Consider the following 21,184-nt stretch of genomic DNA (forward strand, 5'->3'; position numbering starts at 1 on the left):
AGGAGTGTGATCCCACGATAGTTGGAACACACCCTCCGGTTCCCCTTCTTAAAGAGAGGGACCACCAACCCGGTCTGCCAATCCAGAGGTACCGCCCCCGATGTCCACGCGATGCTGCAGAGTCTTGTCAACCAAGACAGCCCCACAGCATCCAGAGCCTTAAGGAACTCCGGGCGGATCTCATCCACCCCCGGGGCCTTGCCGCCGAGGAGCTTTTTAACTACCTCAGCGACCTCAGCCCCAGAAATAGGAGAGTCCACTACAGATTCCCCAGGCACCGCTTCCTCAGAGAAAGACCTGTTGGTGGGATTGAGGAGGTCTTCGAAGTATTCCCTCCACCGATCCACAACATCCGCAGTCGAAGTCAGCAGAACACCATCCGCACCATACACGGTGTTGATAGTGCACTGCTTCCCCTTCCTGAGGAGGCGGACGGTGGTCCAGAATCGCTTCGAAGCCGTCCGGAAGTTGTTTTCCATGGCTTCCCCGAACTCTTCCCATGTCCGAGTTTTTGCCTCAGCGACCGCTAAAGCTACACACCGCTTGGCCCGTCGGTACCCGTCCACTGCTGCCGGAGTCCTATGAGCCAAAAGAACCCGATAGGACTCCTTCTTCAGCTTGACGGCATCCCTCACTGCTGGTGTCCACCAACGGGTTCTGGGATTACCGCCACGACAGGCACCAACAACCTTGCGGCCACAGCTCCAATCAGCCGCCTCGACAATAGAGGCGCGGAACATGGTCCACTCGGACTCAATGTCCAGCACCTCCCTCGTGACATGTTCAAAGTTCTCCCGGAGGTGTGAATTGAAACTCTCTCTGACAGGAGACTCTGCCAGACATTCCCAGCAGACCCTCACAATGCGTTTGGGCCTGACAGGTCTGTCCGGCATCCTCCCCCACCATCGCAGCCAACTCACCACCAGGTGGTGATCGGTAGAAAGCTCCGCCCCTCTCTTCACCCGAGTGTCCAAAACATAAGGCCGCAAATCCGATGACACAACTACAAAGTCGATCATGGAACTGCGGCCTAGGGTATCCTGGTGTCAAGTGCACATATGGACACCCTTATGTTTGAACATGGTGTTTGTTATGGACAATCCGTGACGAGCACAAAAGTCCAATAACAAAACACCATTCGTGTTTAGATCCGGGCGACCATTCTTCCCAATCACGCCTCTCCAGGTTTCACTGTCGTTGCCAACATGAGCGTTGAAGTCTCCCAGTAGGACAAGGGAATCACCCGGAGGAGCACTTTCCAGTACTCCCTCGAGTGTACCCAAAAAGGGTGGGTACTCTGAACTGCTGTTTGGTGCGTAAGCACAAACAACAGTCAGGACCCATCCCCCCACCCGAAGGCGAAGGGAAGCTACCCTCTCGTCCACTGGGTTGAACTCAAACGTGCAGGCTTTGAGCCGGGGGGCAACGAGAATTGCCACCCCAGCCCGTCGCCTCTCACTGCCGGCAACGCCAGAGTGGAAGAGGGTCCAGTCCCTCTCGAGAGAACTGGTTCCAGAGCCCTTGCTGTGCGTCGAGGTGAGTCCGACTATATCCAGCCGGAACTTCTCTACCTCGCGCACTAGCTCAGGCTCCTTCCCCCCCAGTGAGGTGACGTTCCACGTCCCAAGAGCTAGCTTCTGTAGCCGAGGATCGGACCGCCAAGTGCCCTGCCTTCGGCTGCCGCCCAGCTCACAATGCACCCGACCTCTATGGCCCCTCCTATGAGTGGTGAGCATATATATATATATATATATATATATATATATATATATATATATATATATATATATATATATATATATATATATATATATATGTATTTGTCTTTGTCTTTGTCTTTGGAATAGGTTGATTGGCAACACTAAATTGGCCCGTGAATGTGAGTGTGAGTGTTGTCTGTCTATCTGTGTTGCCCCTGCGATGAGATGGCGACTTGTCCAGGGTGTACACCGCGTTCCGCCCGATTATAGCTGAGATAGGCGCCAGCGCCCCCCGCGACCCCAAAAGGGAATAAGCGGTAGGAAATGGATGGATGGATGGATATATGTATACATACATATCTATATATATATATGTATGTGTATGTATGTTTATATATGTATGTATATAGATAGATAGATAGATAGATAGTACTTTATTGATTCCTTCAGGAGAGTTCCTTCAGGAAAATTAAAATTCCAGCAGCAGTGTACAGAGTTGAGATCAATTTAAATAAAAGTAAAAAGTAAATAATGGGGGTTTAAATGGAAACAAAATAGAGAAATATTACAATAAGAATAAAAAGCAACAATGGGAATAAAAATATAACAGTAAAATAAGACTATAACAAGACAAAGTAGGCAGTAGTGACCATGTTATGAAAACGTATTGCACTGTTATTGTTTTGCATCCCCTGTGTTCCTAGTACCCCCCACCCCAGAGAGGAGTTGTACAGTCTAATGATAGATAGATAGATATGTGTATATGTATGTATGTACGTATGTATATGTGTATGTATGTATGTATGTATGTACTACCTACTTAACATTCTGTAATCAATCAGAAATATCAAGCAACTAAAAGCGCCAATTATGAATGTATGTGGAGAGAGTGTTTGGCATTTTTATGGTGGTTGGCTGTTTTTTGTTTACAATATCCACAAAGTTCAGTGGACAGTAAGCATTTGTGCTGACTTTTTGTGCTGGTTAATTTATTTTTTTTCCTACTCCATAACTAGGGAAGGTTGTTTTGATTGAGTCGTATGAGTAAATGCTGTTCATGTGCTCCCTAGAAAGTATACTACATGGTCACTGGTCTAAGTCTACAAGATGGTGACCACTAAGCACCGATCAAACTGCCAAATATTTAAATTTATTATGACCCGGCCAGATTGCTTGTTGAACTTGTTCCGTTTCGCGGGCCAAATTGAAAACGCAATTGTCCACCGGGCGGAGTTGGGGCACACCTGCTACGTAGACTCCTCGCTAGCGGCTGATAAGCAAAGTCACTAATCATCGCTGGAGGCCTGTGAATAGCTTAACATGGTACACTACACACTGTAGGGGGATACAAGAAGACATGCTAACCGCTAAGCTAGAGCTTTTTAACGTAAACAAAGGTGGGCGTAAACCAGGGGTCACCAACCTTTTTGAAACCAAGAGCTACTTCTTGGGTACTGATTAATGCGAAGGGCTACCAGTTTGATACACATTTAAATGAATTGCCAGAAATAGCCAATTTGCTCAATTTACCTTTATAAATAAATCTATATATATATATATATATATATATATATATATATATATATATATATATATATATATATATATATATGTATATAAAAAAAGGGTATTTCTGTCCGTCATTCCGTCGTACATTTTTTTCCCTTTTACGGAAGGTTTTTTTGTAGAAAATGAATGATAAAAAAAACACTTAATTGAACAGTTTAAAATAGGACAAAACAGGAAAAAAAAAAGAAAAGAAAATTTTGAAACATTGTCAATCTTCAATTTCGACTCTTTAAAATTCTAAAATCAACCGAAAAATATGAAGAGAAAAACTAGCTAATTCGAATCTTTTTGAAAAAAATTTAAAAATAATTTATGGAACATCATTAGTAATTTTTCCTGATTAAGATTAATTTTAGAGTTTTGATGACATGTTTTAAATAGGTGAAAATCCAATCTGCACTTTGTTAGAATATATAACAAATTGGAGCAAGCTATATTTCTAACAAAGACAAATCATTATTTCTTCTAGATTTTCCAGAACAAAAATTTTAGAAGAAATTCAAAAGACTTTGAAATAAGATTTAAATTTGATTCTACAGATTTTTTAGATTTGCCAGAATAATTCTTTTGAATTTTAATCATAATAAGTTTGAAAAAATATTTCACAAATATTCTTTGTCGAAAAAACAGAAGCTAAAATGAAGAATTGAATTAAAATGTATTCATTTTTCTTTACAATAAAAAAAATAAATTTACTTGAACATTGATTTAAATTGTCAGGAAAGAAGAGGAAGGAATTTAAAAGGTAAAACGTGTTAAAAATCCTAAAATCATTCTTATGGTTGTATTTTTTCTCTAAAATGGTCTTTCTTGTTGCGATCCGCTACTTGGATCACCACATATGGTTTATACTTCCAGTTGTTGTATCACTGTTGTTCTACACTCTTACTTCCTGTTTAGTCAGTCACCATGGTTCACTCATCAGTCCACCTGCTAGTCTCGCCCCGCACACCTGCTAATAATTATCACCCTCCTATTTAAGCTCACTTTTTCTGTTTACTCATTCTGGGACTCTAATTTGCCTTCGAGCAACATTCACGACTGTCTTCTACCCGTATGTATTTTCTCGCTAGCTCTTACGCTAAGCCACTCAATATTCCAGCTTTCATGCTGAATGTTTTTTGTTTACCTTTTTGTGTGCTTCGTGCCAAGTATAGTTTTTGTATTTTCTATTCCTAGCTTTCATGCTAGCACCCTTGGTTTATTTTTGTCTGTTAGCTCCAGTGTTTTTTGTTCATAGTCTGTTTTTGGTAAGGTTAATAAATCATTTAAACTTACCGTTGCTGTGTTCATGCCGACGCATCCACGAAGGGACCAATTTGGCATCACTATGCCAACCAGTCGTAACATTTCTGAAAGTTATAAGAAGCAAAGTGAAAAAATGTATGACTTTATTAAAACAAGTGAAGACCAAGAGTTTAAAATATTTTCTTGGATTTTCAAATTCTATTTGAGTTTTGTCTCCCTTAGAATTTAAAAATGTCAAGCAAAGCGAGACCAGCTTGCTAGTAAATAAATACAATTTAAAAAAACAGAGGCAGCTTACTAGTAAGTGCTGCTATTTGAGCTATTTTTAGAACAGGCCAGCGGGCTACTCATCTGGTCCTTACGGGCTACCTGGTGCCCGCGGGCACCGCGTTGGTGTCCCCTGCCGTAAACAATACCAAGTTTGGTATCAGTATAGGGTCAGAACCAGAGACACTGAATCAATATTTATTTTTTATTTTTTTTGCTGTTGTTTTCTTATTGTTTACAAACGCAAGAACAAAGTCTCGAGACAAAGAAAACTAACAAAAGTATTTAAATCAGAGCCAGTAGTTGCCTATGTGTTGTCATTATCCTTTATTGGCTTCATATTGCCTAAAATAGTGTTTTTGTCTGATTATAATTTTGGTCAAAAATGTGATAATTCAATGAATTTCAAAGTAAAAGTATCAGCATTGGGGGCTTCACGGTGGCAGAGGGGTTAGTGCGTCTGCCTCACAATACGAAGGTCCTGCAGTCCTGGGTTCAAATCCAGGCTCGGGATCTTTCTGTGTGGAGTTTGCATGTTCTCCCCGTGAATGCGTGGGTTCCCTCCGGGTACTCTGGCTTCCTCCCACTTCCAAAGACATGCACCTGGGGATAGGTTGATTGGCAACACAAAATTGACCCTAGTGTGTGAATGTGAGTGTGAATGTTGTCTGTCTATCTGTGTTGGCCCTGCGATGAAGTGGCGACTTGTCCAGGGTGTACCCCGCCTTCCGCCAGATTGTAGCTGAGATAGGCGCCAGCGCCCCCCCAAAAGGGAATAAGCGGTAGAAAATGGATGGATGGAAGTATCAGCATTGGTGTGAGCGATACAGCCCCGATACCCAAATTAGTCGTATCGGCCACGGCTACTGTAAAGTAAGAAAGCATCCAGGTGTGTAACGTCAACAAAGCAGAAGTCCGCTCCTGATTAGCAGCGTGGTCTCAGGGGAGGGAGGGGCTGTCAGCCACGTCGGCTCGCTGCCGCCCGCTCAGGCTCGACAAACACAACTGTCATGGCCGCTGTTTGTTGCTCTCTTTTATCCCCACGTGGGAACTTTCTGTGGGGATGAAAACACGACAGGATGATTGACAGGTAGATGGGAGCACACCTGCTTGTATTATGAACTAACAGTTTCCCAAATCTCCATTTATAATGTGTTTAGAATGTCACCATGGCAACGTGTTGAACCCCCAATAGACTTCACTGTTATTGTGACCAAAATGATCATGGTTGTTATTGCAGAATTAGAATTATTTATACACACACAAAAATATTTTACCAATTTTATTTGAAAAAATAACTATAATTAAAGCTGCAAGCAGCGATGGACAAGACCGCTTTGGCTGCTGTCAGGTTGTGACGTTGACTCGACCATTGAAATGTGGTCATTTCCCAACCAATATTCTACAACCTTGCATTTACATTTACGATATGAAATCAGCATGTAACAGCAATTTGTTCCAGTTCGCGGATGTCTCTGCGATTCTGGCCTCGAGCAGGGACAAATTGAAGGTTTAAAGTGCACTCGGCACCGAACCAAGTAACCTCTGTCTCTGGCTTTCCGATAACAAACTGTCACTACACCTGGGTAAAACAGAGTCCATCCTATTTGGGTCCGACCACAAGCTAGGTAAATCCCCCGGCTTTACGATTAAAGCAGGTGATACCATGATCACCAGCAAAGACGAGGTCATTTACCAAGTATGTATATTGGACAACACTCTCTCGGGTGAAAAAAAGGCATTCAAATCAATCACCAAGATCAATAATAAAACTAGATTTTTGGGCAGGATTTGTGCGTTTATCAACAGGGATAGACTTAAGACCCTTGCCGGTGCCTTCATTCAGTGTCATTTTGACTACGCCTGCACTAAAAACAAAACTGGAAACTCTCCAAAGCAAATTCGGAGGTTGTGGTCAACCTCCCATACAGGACTCACCTAACTCAACCCCACTTTACTAAATAGGGATGGTTTAGAGTTGAGGAAAGAGTACACCAAATCGCAATGTGCCTGGTTTTCAAATACCTGTCCCCAAGTACCTGTAGAACTATTTCCGCAGACTAAGAGATGCTCACAGGTATCACATGAGAGGGAGTTCCTCAGAGCTCGTTCCCCCCAAAAATTCAAGACTATCATGGGAAAAAAATCATTCTACTATTTTGCCACCACACAGTGGAATGCACTACCGACAGACCTTAAAATTCCAACTTGCCTACTAAATTTTCAAACTGCCATAAAATCCTGGCTCAGCTCTACCTCGAACTGATTTGAACCAAAATTGATCCCCAGCAACTTTCCGAAGCATCAAACAGGTTTAAATCAATCAATGCATTTAATGTTTACTTATGGAGGCCTATATCACGAGTGTCTCAAAGGGCTGCACAAGCCACAACGACATCCTCTGCTCAGATCCCACATCAGGGCAAGGAAAAACTCAACCCAATGGGATATTGACAAACTTTGGAGGGGACCGCAGATGTGGGGACCCCCCTCCCCTTGGACGATAGATAGATAGATAGATAGATAGATAGATAGTACTTTATTGATTCCTTCAGGAGAGTTCCCTCGGAATAATTTAAATTCCAGCAGCAGTGTACAGAATGGAGATCGAATTTGAAAAGTAAAAATTAAATAATGGAGGTATAAATGGAAACAAAATAGAAACATTTAACAATAAGAATAAAAATAAAAAGCAACAATGAGAATACAAATATAACAATAAAATAAGAATATAACAAGAGAAACTAGGCAGTAGTGACCATGTTATGAAAAAGACTGAGAGAGGAGTTGTACAGTCTAATGGCGTGTGGGACCAAGGAGTTTTTGAGTCTATTAGTTCTGCACTACCCCAAACGGGACAAGCGGTAGACAATGGATGGATGGATGGATAGTCCTGCACTTGGGATGAAGCAGTCTAGCACTGAACAGGCTCCTCTGGCTACTGATAACGTCATGCAGAGGCTGACTGGCGTCATCCAGGATGCTCACTAGATTTTCCACAGTCCTCTTCCCTGCCACCGTCACCAGTTTTATTCTGATCGTAGAACCGGCCCGCCTGATCAGTTTCTCCAGTCTGGAGCTGTCCTTCTTAGATGTACTGCCCCCCCAGCACACTACCATGTAGAACAGAACACTGGCAACCACAGACTGGTAGTACAATCAACGTTGTATCAATGTCTTGTGGCTGCCGGGACGGCTGTGTTTAAAAGATTTGGTAAACACTCCTATCGAACTTTTGTGTGTACGTGCGGAGAAGTTAAGTGAGGTAGAGAGTGGCAAATGGGGTGCGTGTGCGGTGGGTGTTTCCACGTCACTGGGTCAGGCTGCACCCACGCTGCTGACGTCCTCGGGGACTGAAATAGGGACGAGCCGGTGGAATGTGGGAGCGTTGATGCTCATCAGCGGATGAGAGTGACAGGTGCGAGTCACGCCGCATGCTCGTCTCCTAACTTTTGCTCCCCTAAGTGTTGCTGATGGCGAACAAACAAGGAGTTGTGTGACTTTTAGTGAATCCCTCAAAGGGATTTCAAACATTTAAAATACCTCCACCTTGTCTTTTATGCCATATGATGAATACATGTATGTGTTCCTAGTTTGCATTTTGTCTATTTTTTACTGAATTTAATGCACGTCTGAGCCGCTGGGCCAACAATGTTGATGCTCATTTGTAAGCGTGTATTTTATGTGCAACACTGCCCCCGTGTGGATGACAACTTGAACTACATGCAAAGTTTAAAGCATGTGTGTCATGGGAAACACTGCCCTCGTGTGGATGACAACCTGAACTACATGCAAAGTTTAAAGCGTGTATGTCATGGTTAAACGCTGCCCGCGTGTGGACAAAGACTTAGACTTAGACTTGGACTTCCTTTTTATTTTCATTCAAATTTGAACTTTACAGCACAGATAAGAACGAAATTTCGTTACATAAGCTCGTGGTAGTGCAGGATAAAATATATATATATTTTTAAAAGCAATAAGGTGCATATATAATTAAATAAATATATATAAATAATATTTAAATATATATATAAAATAAATAAATATATATAAATAAATAAATAGATTACTGTACAGATAAATATATTGCACTTTTTCACATGCGTCCACGTTTATGGATGTATGTTATATTGTCTTTTTTATTCCAGCGAGTTAATCCATTTTTGGGGGGAGTTGAGGGGATAATTAAATTAAATTAAATCAAAGACTTTAAACAACATTATTTTTCGACCAGCAATCATACTTGCCATCCCTTCCAATTTTCCTGGAAGACTCCCTAATTTCAGTGCCCCTCCCGAAAATCACCCGGGGCGACCATTCTCCTGAATTTCTCCCGATTTCCACCCGGACAACAATATTGGGGGCGTGCCTTAAAGGCACTGCCTTTAGCGTCCTCTACAACCTGTCACCATGTCCGCTTTTCCTTCATACGAACAGCGTGCCGGCTCTGGTCACATAATATATGCGGCTTATTCACACACACATGTGAATGCATGCATACTTGGTCAATAGTCATACAGGTCACACTGAGGGTGGCAGAATAAACAACTTTAACACCGTTACAAATATGCGCCACACTGTGAACCCACTCCTAACAAGAATGACAAAAACATTTTGGGAGATCATCCGCACCGTAACACAACATAAACACAACAGAACAAATACCCAGAACCCCTTGCAGCACTAACTCTTCCGGGACGCTACACTATACACCCTTGCTAACACCCCACACATGTCTCCCAAATTCGGAGGTCTCAATGTTGTTAAGTATGCCAGTAATTTGACTTAAAAATGGGGAGATGACCACTTTATGTCATTAACAATTCCATAAAATCATAACAATTCCACAATCCCTTTTAACTCTTAAAGGTGCAAGTGCAACTTTTTAATTTTGGGCTGTTATTCTTCGGTCTTTATGTCATAGAGTGATGTATTTTATTGATATCAGACTACATTGTTATTCGTGCACAGCCAATGTCGTATCAAAAAAATATGTTACTTTCTTGTGCAAACAAAGCGAGTGTCACAATAGAGCAACATTTAATTGATTAAACAGCACAAATGTGCTCAGAACTACTTCCTGTCCCTGTCTACAGCGCAAAGCCTTCTGGGTAATGTAGTGTATAAACTGGGAAGACTATTTAATTCCTGCATTCATATATTGAAGCTTTATTTACCCAGAACATTTACTCGCAAAGAGGCTGCATTTACATGTTAGAGATGTTGAAGTGTGAGGATAATCCATCCATCCATTTCTACCGCTTACAACAAAAAAATGTGCGCCATAGTCTACTCTCAATATTTCCCAAATGCCCTTAAAATGTTTTGAAACATGGCGTCAACAGTGCAATTTGTTCAGACTTGATGAGGACGTTTGACCGCCAGGTTGACGGCATCCTGTGCCTGGCGGACATCTTGACGGACGACAGCAGCGTGGAGGCGGCACGGGCCGAGGCGGCGGCGGTGGTGGCTCAGATCACGTCGCCTCATCACACGTCCACGCAGCACCTGGCCAGCTTCCTGGAGAGCATGCACGACATCGTCACCGCGCTCATCGGTGAGCGCTTGCCCTGTCACCTTTGACCCGCTTCAGGCCCGTTCTCCCTAAATTAAAGATCTGAGATCCGTTTCCCAGGCTTGTGCGAGAGCGCCTCCTGTGGCGAAGTTTTCCTACTGGCGTCGGCGGCGTTGGCCAACATCACCTTCTTTGACAGCATGGCCTGTGAGATCCTCCTGCAGCTCAACGCCATCCACATCCTGCTGCAGGCCTGCAAGGACCGCCAGAGAGTGGACACGCCCTACTCCAAGGACCAGGTGCATTGTGGGCCGCAACTCTGTCGCATGACATCACCGAAAACGGGGGACTATTTACACATACATCAACACTTTCAAACATTTAAACTATTTACACATTCATCAACACTTCTAAACCTTTGAACTATTTACACGTTCATCAACACTTTCTAACATTTGAACTATTTACATATTCATCAACTCTTTCTAACACTTAAACTATTTACACATACATCGAAACTTTCTATCATTTAAAACTATTTACATATTCATCAACACTTTCTAACGTTAGAACTATTCACACATTCATCAACACTTTCTAACATTTTAACTTTTTACACATTCATCAACACTTTCTAAAATTTGAACTATTTACACATTTTACAACACTTTCGTACATTTGAACTATTTACACGTTCATCAACACTTTCTAACATTTTAGCTATTTACACATTTTTCAACACTTTTGTACATTTAAACTATGTACACATTCATCAACACTTTCTAACATTTTAACTTTTTACACATTCATCAACACTTTCTAACATTTTAACTTTTCATACATTTTTCAACACTTTTGTACATTTAAACTATGTACACATTCATCAACACTTTCTAACATTTTAACTTTTTACACATTCATCAACACTTTCCAACATTTCAACTTTTTACACATTCATCAACACTTTCCAACATTTTTACTTTTTACACATTCATCAACACTTTCTAACATTTGACCTTTTTTCACATTTTTCAACACTTTCGTACATTTGAACTATTTACACATTCATCAACACTTTCTAACAATTTTAACTATTTACACATTCATCAACACTTTCCAACATTTTAACTTTTTACCCATTCATCAACACTTTCCAACATTTAAACTATTTACATATTCATCAACACTTTCGAACGTTAGAACTATTCACACATTCCTCAACACTTTCTAACATTTTAACTTTTTACACATTCATCAACACTTTCTAAAATTTTAACTATTTACACATTCATCAACACTTTCCAACATTTTAACTTTTTACACATTCAAAACTTTCTAATATTCTAACTTTTTACACATTTTTCAACACTTTGGTACATTTGAACTATTTACACGTTCATCAACACTTTCTACCATTTTAGCTATTTACACATTTATCAACACTTTCGTATATTTGAACTATTTACATGTTCATCAACACTTTCTAACATTTTAACTTTTTACACATTTTTCAACACTTTTTCTACATTTAAACTATTTACACATTCATCAACACTTTCTAACATTTGAACTATTTATATATTCATCAACACTTTCTAACATTTAAACTATTTACAAATACATCAAAACTTTGTAACATTTAAACTATTTACATATTCAACACTTTCTAACGTTAGAACTATTCACACATTCATCAACACTTTCTAACATTGTAACTTTTTACACATTCATCAACACTTTCCAACATTTTAATTTTTTACACATTCAACACTTTCTAATATTTTAACGTTTTACACATTTTTCAACACTTTCGTACATTTGAACTATTTACACATTCATCAACAGTTTCTAACATTTTATCATTTTACACATTTTTCAACACTTTCGTACATTTGAACTATTTACACGTTCATCAACACTTTCATACATTTTAGCTATTTACACATTCATCAACACTTTCTAACATTTTAACTTTTTATACATTTTTCAACACTTTCGTACATTTGAACTATTTACACATTCATCAACACTTTCGTACATTTTAACTTTTTACACATTTTTCAACACTTTTGTACATGTAAACTATTTACACATTCATCAACACTTTCTAACATTTTAACTTTTTACACATTCATCAACACTTTCTAACATTTTAACTTTTTACACATTTTTCAACACTTTCCTACATTTAAATTATTTACACATTCATCAACACTTTCTAACATTTTAACTACACATTCATCAACACTTTCTAACATTTGACCTTTTTACACATTTTTCAACACATTTGTACATTTAAACTATGTACACATTCATCAACACTTTCTAACATTTTAACTTTTTACACATTCATCAACACTTTCTAACATTTTAACTTTTTACAATTCATCAACACTTTCCAACATTTTAACTTTTTACACATTCATCAACACTTTCTAACATTTTAACTTTTTAAACATTCAACACTTCATAATATTTGAACTTTTTATACATTTTTCAACACTTTTGTAAATTTGAACTATTTACACATTCACCAACATTTTGTAACATTTTAACTTTTTACACATTCATCAACACTTTCTAACATTTTAACTTTTTATATATTTTTCAACACTTTTGTACATTTAAACTATGTACACATTCATCAACACTTTCTAACATTTTAACTTTTTACACATTCATCAACACTATCCAACATTTCAACTTTTTACACATTCATCAACACTTTCCAACATTTTTACTTTTTACACATTCATCAACACTTTCTAACATTTTACCTTTTTTCACATTTTTCAACGCTTTTGTACATTTGAACTATTTACACATTCATCAACACTTTCTAACAATTTTAACTATTTACACATTCATCAACACTTTCCAACATTTTAACTTTTTACACATTCATCAACACTTTCTAAAATTTGAACTATTTACATATTCATCAACACTTTCTAACACTTAAACTATTTACACATACATCAAAACTTTCTATCATTTAAACTATTTACATATTCATCAACACTTTCTAACGTTAGAACTATACACACATTCATCAACACTTTCAAAAATTTTAACTTTTTACACATTCATCAACACTTTCGTACATTTGAACTATTTACATGTTCATCAACACTTTCTAACATTTGAACTTTTTACACATTTTTCAACACTTTTTCTACATTTAAACTATTTACACATTCATCAACACTTTCTAAAATTTAAATTATTTACACATTCATCAACACTTTCTATCATTTTAACTTTTTACATATTCATCAACACTTTCTAACATTTTAACTTTTTACATATTCATCAACACTTTCGAACATTTAAACTATTTACACATACATCAAAACTTTGTAACATTTAAACTATTTACATATTCATCAACACTTTCTAACGTTATAACTATTCACACATTCATCAACACTTTCTAAGATTGTAACTTTTTACACATTCATCAACACTTTCCAACATTTTAACTTTTTACACATTCAACACTTTCTAATATTTTAACTTTTTACACATTTTTCAACACTTTCATACATTTGAACTATTTACACATTCATCAACAGTTTCTAACATTTTAACATTTTACACATTTTTCAACACTTTCGTACATTTTAGCTATTTACACATTCATCAACACTTTCTAACATTGTAACTTTTTACACATTCATCAACACTTTCCAACATTTTAACTTTTTACACATTCAACACTTTCTAATATTTTAACTTTTTACACATTTTTCAACACTTTCATACATTTGAACTATTTACACATTCATCAACAGTTTCTAACATTTTAACATTTTACACATTTTTCAACACTTTCGTACATTTTAGCTATTTACACATTCATCAACACTTTCTAACATTTTAACTTTTTACACATTTTTCAACACTTTCGTACATTTGAACTATTTACACATTCTCAACACTTTCGTACATTTTAACTTTTTATACATTTTTCAACACTTTTGTACATTTAAACTATTTACACATTCATCATCACTTTCTAACATTTTAACTTTTTACACATTCATCAACACTTTCTAACATTTTAACTTTTTACACATTTTTCAACACTTTCCTACATTTAAATTATTTACACATTCATCAACACTTTCTAACATTTTAACTTTTTACACATTTTTCAACACTTTCCTACATTTAAATTATTTACACATTCATCAACACTTTCTAACATTTTAACGACACATTTATCAACACTTTGTAACATTTTAACTTTTTACACATTTTTCAACACTTTTGTACATTTAAACTATTTACACATTCATTAACACTTTCTAACATTTTAACTTTTTACAATTCATCAACACTTTCCAACATTTTAACTTTTTACACATTCATCAACACTTTCTAACATTTTAACTTTTTAAACATTCAACACTTCATAATATTTGAACTTTTTACACATTTTTTTAACACTTTTGTAAATTTGAACTATTTACACATTCACCAACATTTACAACATGTAAACTTTTTACACATTTTTCAACACTTTCGTGCATTTGAACTATTTATACACTCAACACTTTCTAACATTTTAACTATTTACACATTCATCAACACTTTCTAACATTTTAACTTTTTACATGTTTTTCAACACTTTTGGACATTTAAACTATTTACTCATTCATCAACACTTTCTAACATTTTAACTTTTTACACCTTCATCAACACTTTACAACATTTTAACTTTTTACACATTCATCAACACTTTCCAACATTTTTACTATTTACACGTTCATCAACACTTTCTAACAATTTAAACTATTTACACATTCATCAACACTTTCAAACATTTTAACTTTTTACACATTCATCAACACTTTCTAAAATTTGAACTATTTACATATTCATCAACACTTTCTAACACTTAAACTATTTACACATACATCAAAACTTTCTATCATTTAAACTATTTACATATTCATCAACACTTTCTAACGTTAGAACTATACACACATTCATCAACACTTTCAAAAATTTTAACTTTTTACACATTCATCAACACTTTCGTACATTTGAACTATTTACATGTTCATCAACACTTTCTAACATTTGAACTTTTTACACATTTTTCAACACTTTTTCTACATTTAAACTATTTACACATTCATCAACACTTTCTAAAATTTAAATTATTTACACATTCATCAACACTTTCTATCATTTTAACTTTTTACATATTCATCAACACTTTCTAACATTTTAACTTTTTACATATTCATCAACACTTTCTAACATTTAAACTATTTACACATACATCAAAACTTTGTAACATTTAAACTATTTACATATTCATCAACACTTTCTAACGTTATAACTATTCACACATTCATCAACACTTTCTAACATTGTAACTTTTTACACATTCATCAACACTTTCCAACATTTTAACTTTTTACACATTCAACACTTTCTAATATTTTAACTTTTTACACATTTTTCAACACTTTCATACATTTGAACTATTTACACATTCATCAACAGTTTCTAACATTTTAACATTTTACACATTTTTCAACACTTTCGTACATTTTAGCTATTTACACATTCATCAACACTTTCTAACATTGTAACTTTTTACACATTCATCAACACTTTCCAACATTTTAACTTTTTACACATTCAACACTTTCTAATATTTTAACTTTTTACACATTTTTCAACACTTTCATACATTTGAACTATTTACACATTCATCAACAGTTTCTAACATTTTAACATTTTACACATTTTTCAACACTTTCGTACATTTTAGCTATTTACACATTCATCAACACTTTCTAACATTTTAACTTTTTACACATTTTTCAACACTTTCGTACATTTGAACTATTTACACATTCTCAACACTTTCGTACATTTTAACTTTTTATACATTTTTCAACACTTTTGTACATTTAAACTATTTACACATTCATCATCACTTTCTAACATTTTAACTTTTTACACATTCATCAACACTTTCTAACATTTTAACTTTTTACACATTTTTCAACACTTTCCTACATTTAAATTATTTACACATTCATCAACACTTTCTAACATTTTAACTTTTTACACATTTTTCAACACTTTCCTACATTTAAATTATTTACACATTCATCAACACTTTCTAACATTTTAACGACACATTTATCAACACTTTGTAACATTTTAACTTTTTACACATTTTTCAACACTTTTGTACATTTAAACTATTTACACATTCATTAACACTTTCTAACATTTTAACTTTTTACAATTCATCAACACTTTCCAACATTTTAACTTTTTACACATTCATCAACACTTTCTAACATTTTAACTTTTTAAACATTCAACACTTCATAATATTTGAACTTTTTACACATTTTTTTAACACTTTTGTAAATTTGAACTATTTACACATTCACCAACATTTACAACATGTAAACTTTTTACACATTTTTCAACACTTTCGTGCATTTGAACTATTTATACACTCAACACTTTCTAACATTTTAACTATTTACACATTCATCAACACTTTCTAACATTTTAACTTTTTACATGTTTTTCAACACTTTTGGACATTTAAACTATTTACTCATTCATCAACACTTTCTAACATTTTAACTTTTTACACCTTCATCAACACTTTACAACATTTTAACTTTTTACACATTCATCAACACTTTCCAACATTTTTACTATTTACACGTTCATCAACACTTTCTAACAATTTAAACTATTTACACATTCATCAACACTTTCAAACATTTTAACTTTTTACACATTCATCAACACTTTCCAACATTTAAACTATTTACATATTCATCAACACTTTCTAACATTTTAACTTTTTACACATTCATCATCACTTTCTGACATTTTAACTTTTTTCACATTTTTTAACGCTTTCGTACATTTGAACCATTTACACATTCATCAACACTTTCTAACATTTTAACTTTTTTCACATTTTTCAACGCTTTCCTACATTTGAACTATTTACACATTCATTAACACTTTCTAACATTTGAACTAGTTACACATTCATCAACACTTTCTAACATTTTAACTTTTTACACATTTTTCAACACTTTCGTCCATTTGAACTATTTACACATTCATCAATACTTTCTAACATTTTAACTTTTTACACATTCATCAATACTTTCTAACATTTTTACTTTTTACACATTCGTCAACACTTGCTAAAATTTGATCTACTTACACATTAATCAACACGTTGTAACTTGTTAACTATTTACACATTCATCAATACTTTCAAACATTTGAACTAGTTACACATTCATTAACACTTTCGAACATTTGAACTAATTCACCACTACTTTCTATCATTTTAACCATTTATCCATTCATAAAAACTTTGCTACATTTTCATTGTTTCATCAACGCTTTCTAACATTTGAACTAATTAATATACACATTGTAACATTTTAACTATTTACATCTTCATCAACACATGTGAACTATTTACACATCCAGCAAAACTTTCTGTCATTTTAAGTATTTACACATTCATCAACATTCTTCAAATATTTATTAAATCATCAAACCTTTTAAACATTTGAACTAATTCATCAACATTTTCTGTCATTTTAAGTATTTACACATTCATCAACACTTTCTAACATTGTAACTATTTACACATTTATCAACGCTTTCTAACATTTAAACTATTTACACATTCATCAACACTTTCGAACATTTCAACTATTTAAACATCCATCAACACATTTGAAATAATTAATCTACTCTTTGTAACATTTACTTTGTAACTTTTTAGTTGCACATGTTATGAGTTAAATGTGTTCTTACAGGTGCATGAAAAAATAGGAATGGTGTTTAACATTGTCAGTTCACCCTGAGCTCTTCAGCCTTCACACACAATTTCTACACATTGAATTTCCTTCTCTGATTGTTCGAATGATTTGTGTTAAAATGTCACAAAAACAGGAAACAACTTCCACTGAGTGTTCATTTTGTCCATTTCAGGTGGTGACAATCTTGGCCAACCTGTCGGTCTTGGAGCAGTGTGCTCCTGAAGTTCTGCAGGAGCAAGGTAATCAATTGGCATACTCGTTACAACGGGGGTCGGCCTAGTGGCTCCCTGGAGCTTTTTCAAAAATGTATGAAAAATGGAAAAAGATGAGGGAAAAAATATATTTTTTGTTTTAAAATGGTTTCTATAGGAGGACAAACATGACACAACCCTGCGTAATTGTTAGAAATCACACTCTTTATATTAAACATGCTACAGTTATTAGAGACCGTGGACGACTTTCCCTGTCGCCGCTCGGGTTCCACTGACCACCCAGGAAGGACATCGCTTTTAGCAGGTTTGACTCTTATTTTACAATAAGGCAGCTGTCTTTTGCGCCGTCGTCGCTCCCACTGCTCGCTCCTCCGTGTCTCGCTCTCCGGTCCGCTCTTCAGTCGGCCGCGTCTCCGTCTCTCGTGTCTTGCCACCTGTCGTTCTTGCTCTTTAGTCGCTGTTGCCGGCTCTCCTACTCCTTCCTCAATCTCTCTTCCTTCTCCCCTTTTATATATCATGAGTAGATGGGTTAATTGTGTCCCGGTGTGTGAGCCACGCACCTGTTTAGATTGCGGCGGCGTCGCTCCCGGCACGCCCCGCCTCTCCGCTCTGCCGCATTCTCCGCCTCCTTGGACAGCGCTGCAGCGTGCCCCGCCCCGCCGTCGGCCCGTCGGCTCCGCCTGTCCACAAGACTATTTGGCAAACGCCGTTTTGTCCTACTAATTTTGTCGGTCCTGGAACTCACTGTAGTTTGTTTACATGTGCAACTTTCTCCGACTTACTAAGACGTGTTTTATGCCACTCCTCTTTTGTCTCATTTTGTCCACCAAATGTTTTATGCTGTGCATGAATGCACAAAGCCAATGGATTTATTACAATCTTTGCGAGCTGGATAACGTTTGCTGTGGTCTGGAACAACATGGTGCACAAACAACTATCAAAAATGGAGCCAATATTACATACAGATAATGTGTCTTGAGACATGCAAATATGAACTAAATACACAGAGGACATAAGTAAAGGAAATTAAATGATCTCAAATATACCTACAAACGAGGCATAATGATGCATACAGCTAGCCTAAATAGCATGTTAGCATGGATTAGCTTGCAGTTACCATGAATTGATTAACGTGGACCCGACTTAAACAAGTTGAAAAACTTATTCAGGTGTTACCATTTAGTGGTCAGTTGTATGGAATATGTACTGAACTGTGCAATCTACTAATAAAAGTATCAATCAATCAATCAATCAATCAATCAATCAATCAATCAATCAGTCATGCAGTGACCAAATATGCCTGATTAGCACTCAATAACATCAACAAAGCTCACCTTTGTGCATTCATGCACAGTATAAAACGTTTGGTGGACAAAATGAGACAAAGAAAGAGTGGCATCAAACACACCTTTCTGTGGCAGTTCCGGGGAAAGTTGCACATGTGAACAAACTATGGTGAGTTCAAGGACCGCCAAAATTAGTAGGACAAAACGGCGCTCGCCAAATACCAGTGAATCGTGTTTAATATAAACAGTGGGATTTCTAACAATTAGGAAGGTTTGTGTCATGTTTTTCCTCCTACAGAGAAACCATATTAAAACAAAAAATATATTTTTTCCCTCCATCTTTTTTTATTTTCATACATTTTTGGAAAAAGCTCCAGGGAGCCACTAGAGTGGCCAGTAGTTTGGGGACCCGTGAATTAGGCAATTATTTGGCGTACCACTAGATGGAGCAAGAGGGGTACGCGTATCACATTTTGAATACCGGCCCATCAGATCCTAGACACGCCATTGGTCGAAGTGTCAAGTTAAACTTAAAAAGTAATCATTATTATTTATTGATATGGGCTTGGGTCATCATGAAATAAAAAAATGTAGCAAACACGTACAAAAAAAGAGATTTTACTTTGCTCTTTTAGGTGAAGTCCGAGTACATAGTTGACTTTAAAATAACTGAAGCAGTAAAAATGTAATGTGTTTGATTTGCTGTTGTTTATACGGCACAATAGTATGTCATTCATTTAAAACATTTAAGGCTGCAGTTCAATCAACATCCTGCAGAGGGCAGCATTGTGTCACCTGTTTCCTGGCATGGCAATCAGAAAAGTATTTGGTGACAATAAATATTTGCCTAACCTCGTCTTGTGTTTGGAAGGCATCGAGCGTCTTCTTCTGCTGCTGGGAGAGAAGCCGTCCTCCTCCAGCCCGTCCGAGGGCGCCGCCTGCGAGCGCGTCCAGCAGAAGGCCGCCGTCACCCTGGCGCGCCTCAGCAGAGACGGCGACGTAGCCATGACGGCCATCCAGCTGAAAGGTGCTCAAATCCCATACTGGACTTCTCTCAGTGCACTTCCATACGTGTTTTATGACCGTCTCGATCGGCGCACTTGAACTCTTTTAATTGTTTAAGTGACAGACCCTATTGGGTCTTTGTTCGAAGGCACCGCCGACCTGATAAGTCCCAAAGAAAAAGAGATGATACAGTATTACCTGCTCCCAGATGCCACCTGGTGGTTGTTTGAGCACACTGCGACTAGTCCTGGATAGTCCCACTCCTTAATGCTTCAGTCACACGCAGGGTTCTCACAGGAATGAGGCAAAAACTAACCCAGACTCAAAAGCCGCTTTTTTGGCTGCGCAGCATAAGGGGCGGGGCTAGCTTTAAGTGGTTGCAATTCCCTACTAAAAGAGAGGCAAAAAGTGGGTAAATTAGGAAAATCTAAGTATGGAACTACCATTTTTTTTCCAGACTATAGAGTGTCGGTGTATATAAGTCGCACCCACAAAATTTTTGAAAAAACTATTTTTTTCCATATATTAGCCGCAGTGG

The 21,184-nt window shown here is 36.7% G+C and overlaps 1 protein-coding gene across 3 annotated transcripts in view; it reads left to right on the forward strand.

Moving 5' to 3' along the window:
* LOC133549257 (protein inscuteable homolog) overlaps positions 1-21,184 on the forward strand; it is a 140,475-nt gene that overhangs the window by 106,274 nt on the left and 13,017 nt on the right. For all 3 annotated transcript variants that reach the window (XM_061894485.1, XM_061894484.1, XM_061894483.1), the window contains 4 exons: positions 10,170-10,341; positions 10,420-10,598; positions 18,316-18,382; positions 20,513-20,668. In XM_061894485.1, coding sequence (XP_061750469.1) covers positions 10,170-10,341; positions 10,420-10,598; positions 18,316-18,382; positions 20,513-20,668 — 574 coding nt within the window. The remainder of the gene's footprint in view (positions 1-10,169; positions 10,342-10,419; positions 10,599-18,315; positions 18,383-20,512; positions 20,669-21,184) is intronic.

This window comes from Nerophis ophidion, linkage group LG03 (assembly GCF_033978795.1).
Source record: "Nerophis ophidion isolate RoL-2023_Sa linkage group LG03, RoL_Noph_v1.0, whole genome shotgun sequence".
Classification (NCBI taxonomy): Eukaryota; Metazoa; Chordata; class Actinopteri; order Syngnathiformes; family Syngnathidae; genus Nerophis; species Nerophis ophidion.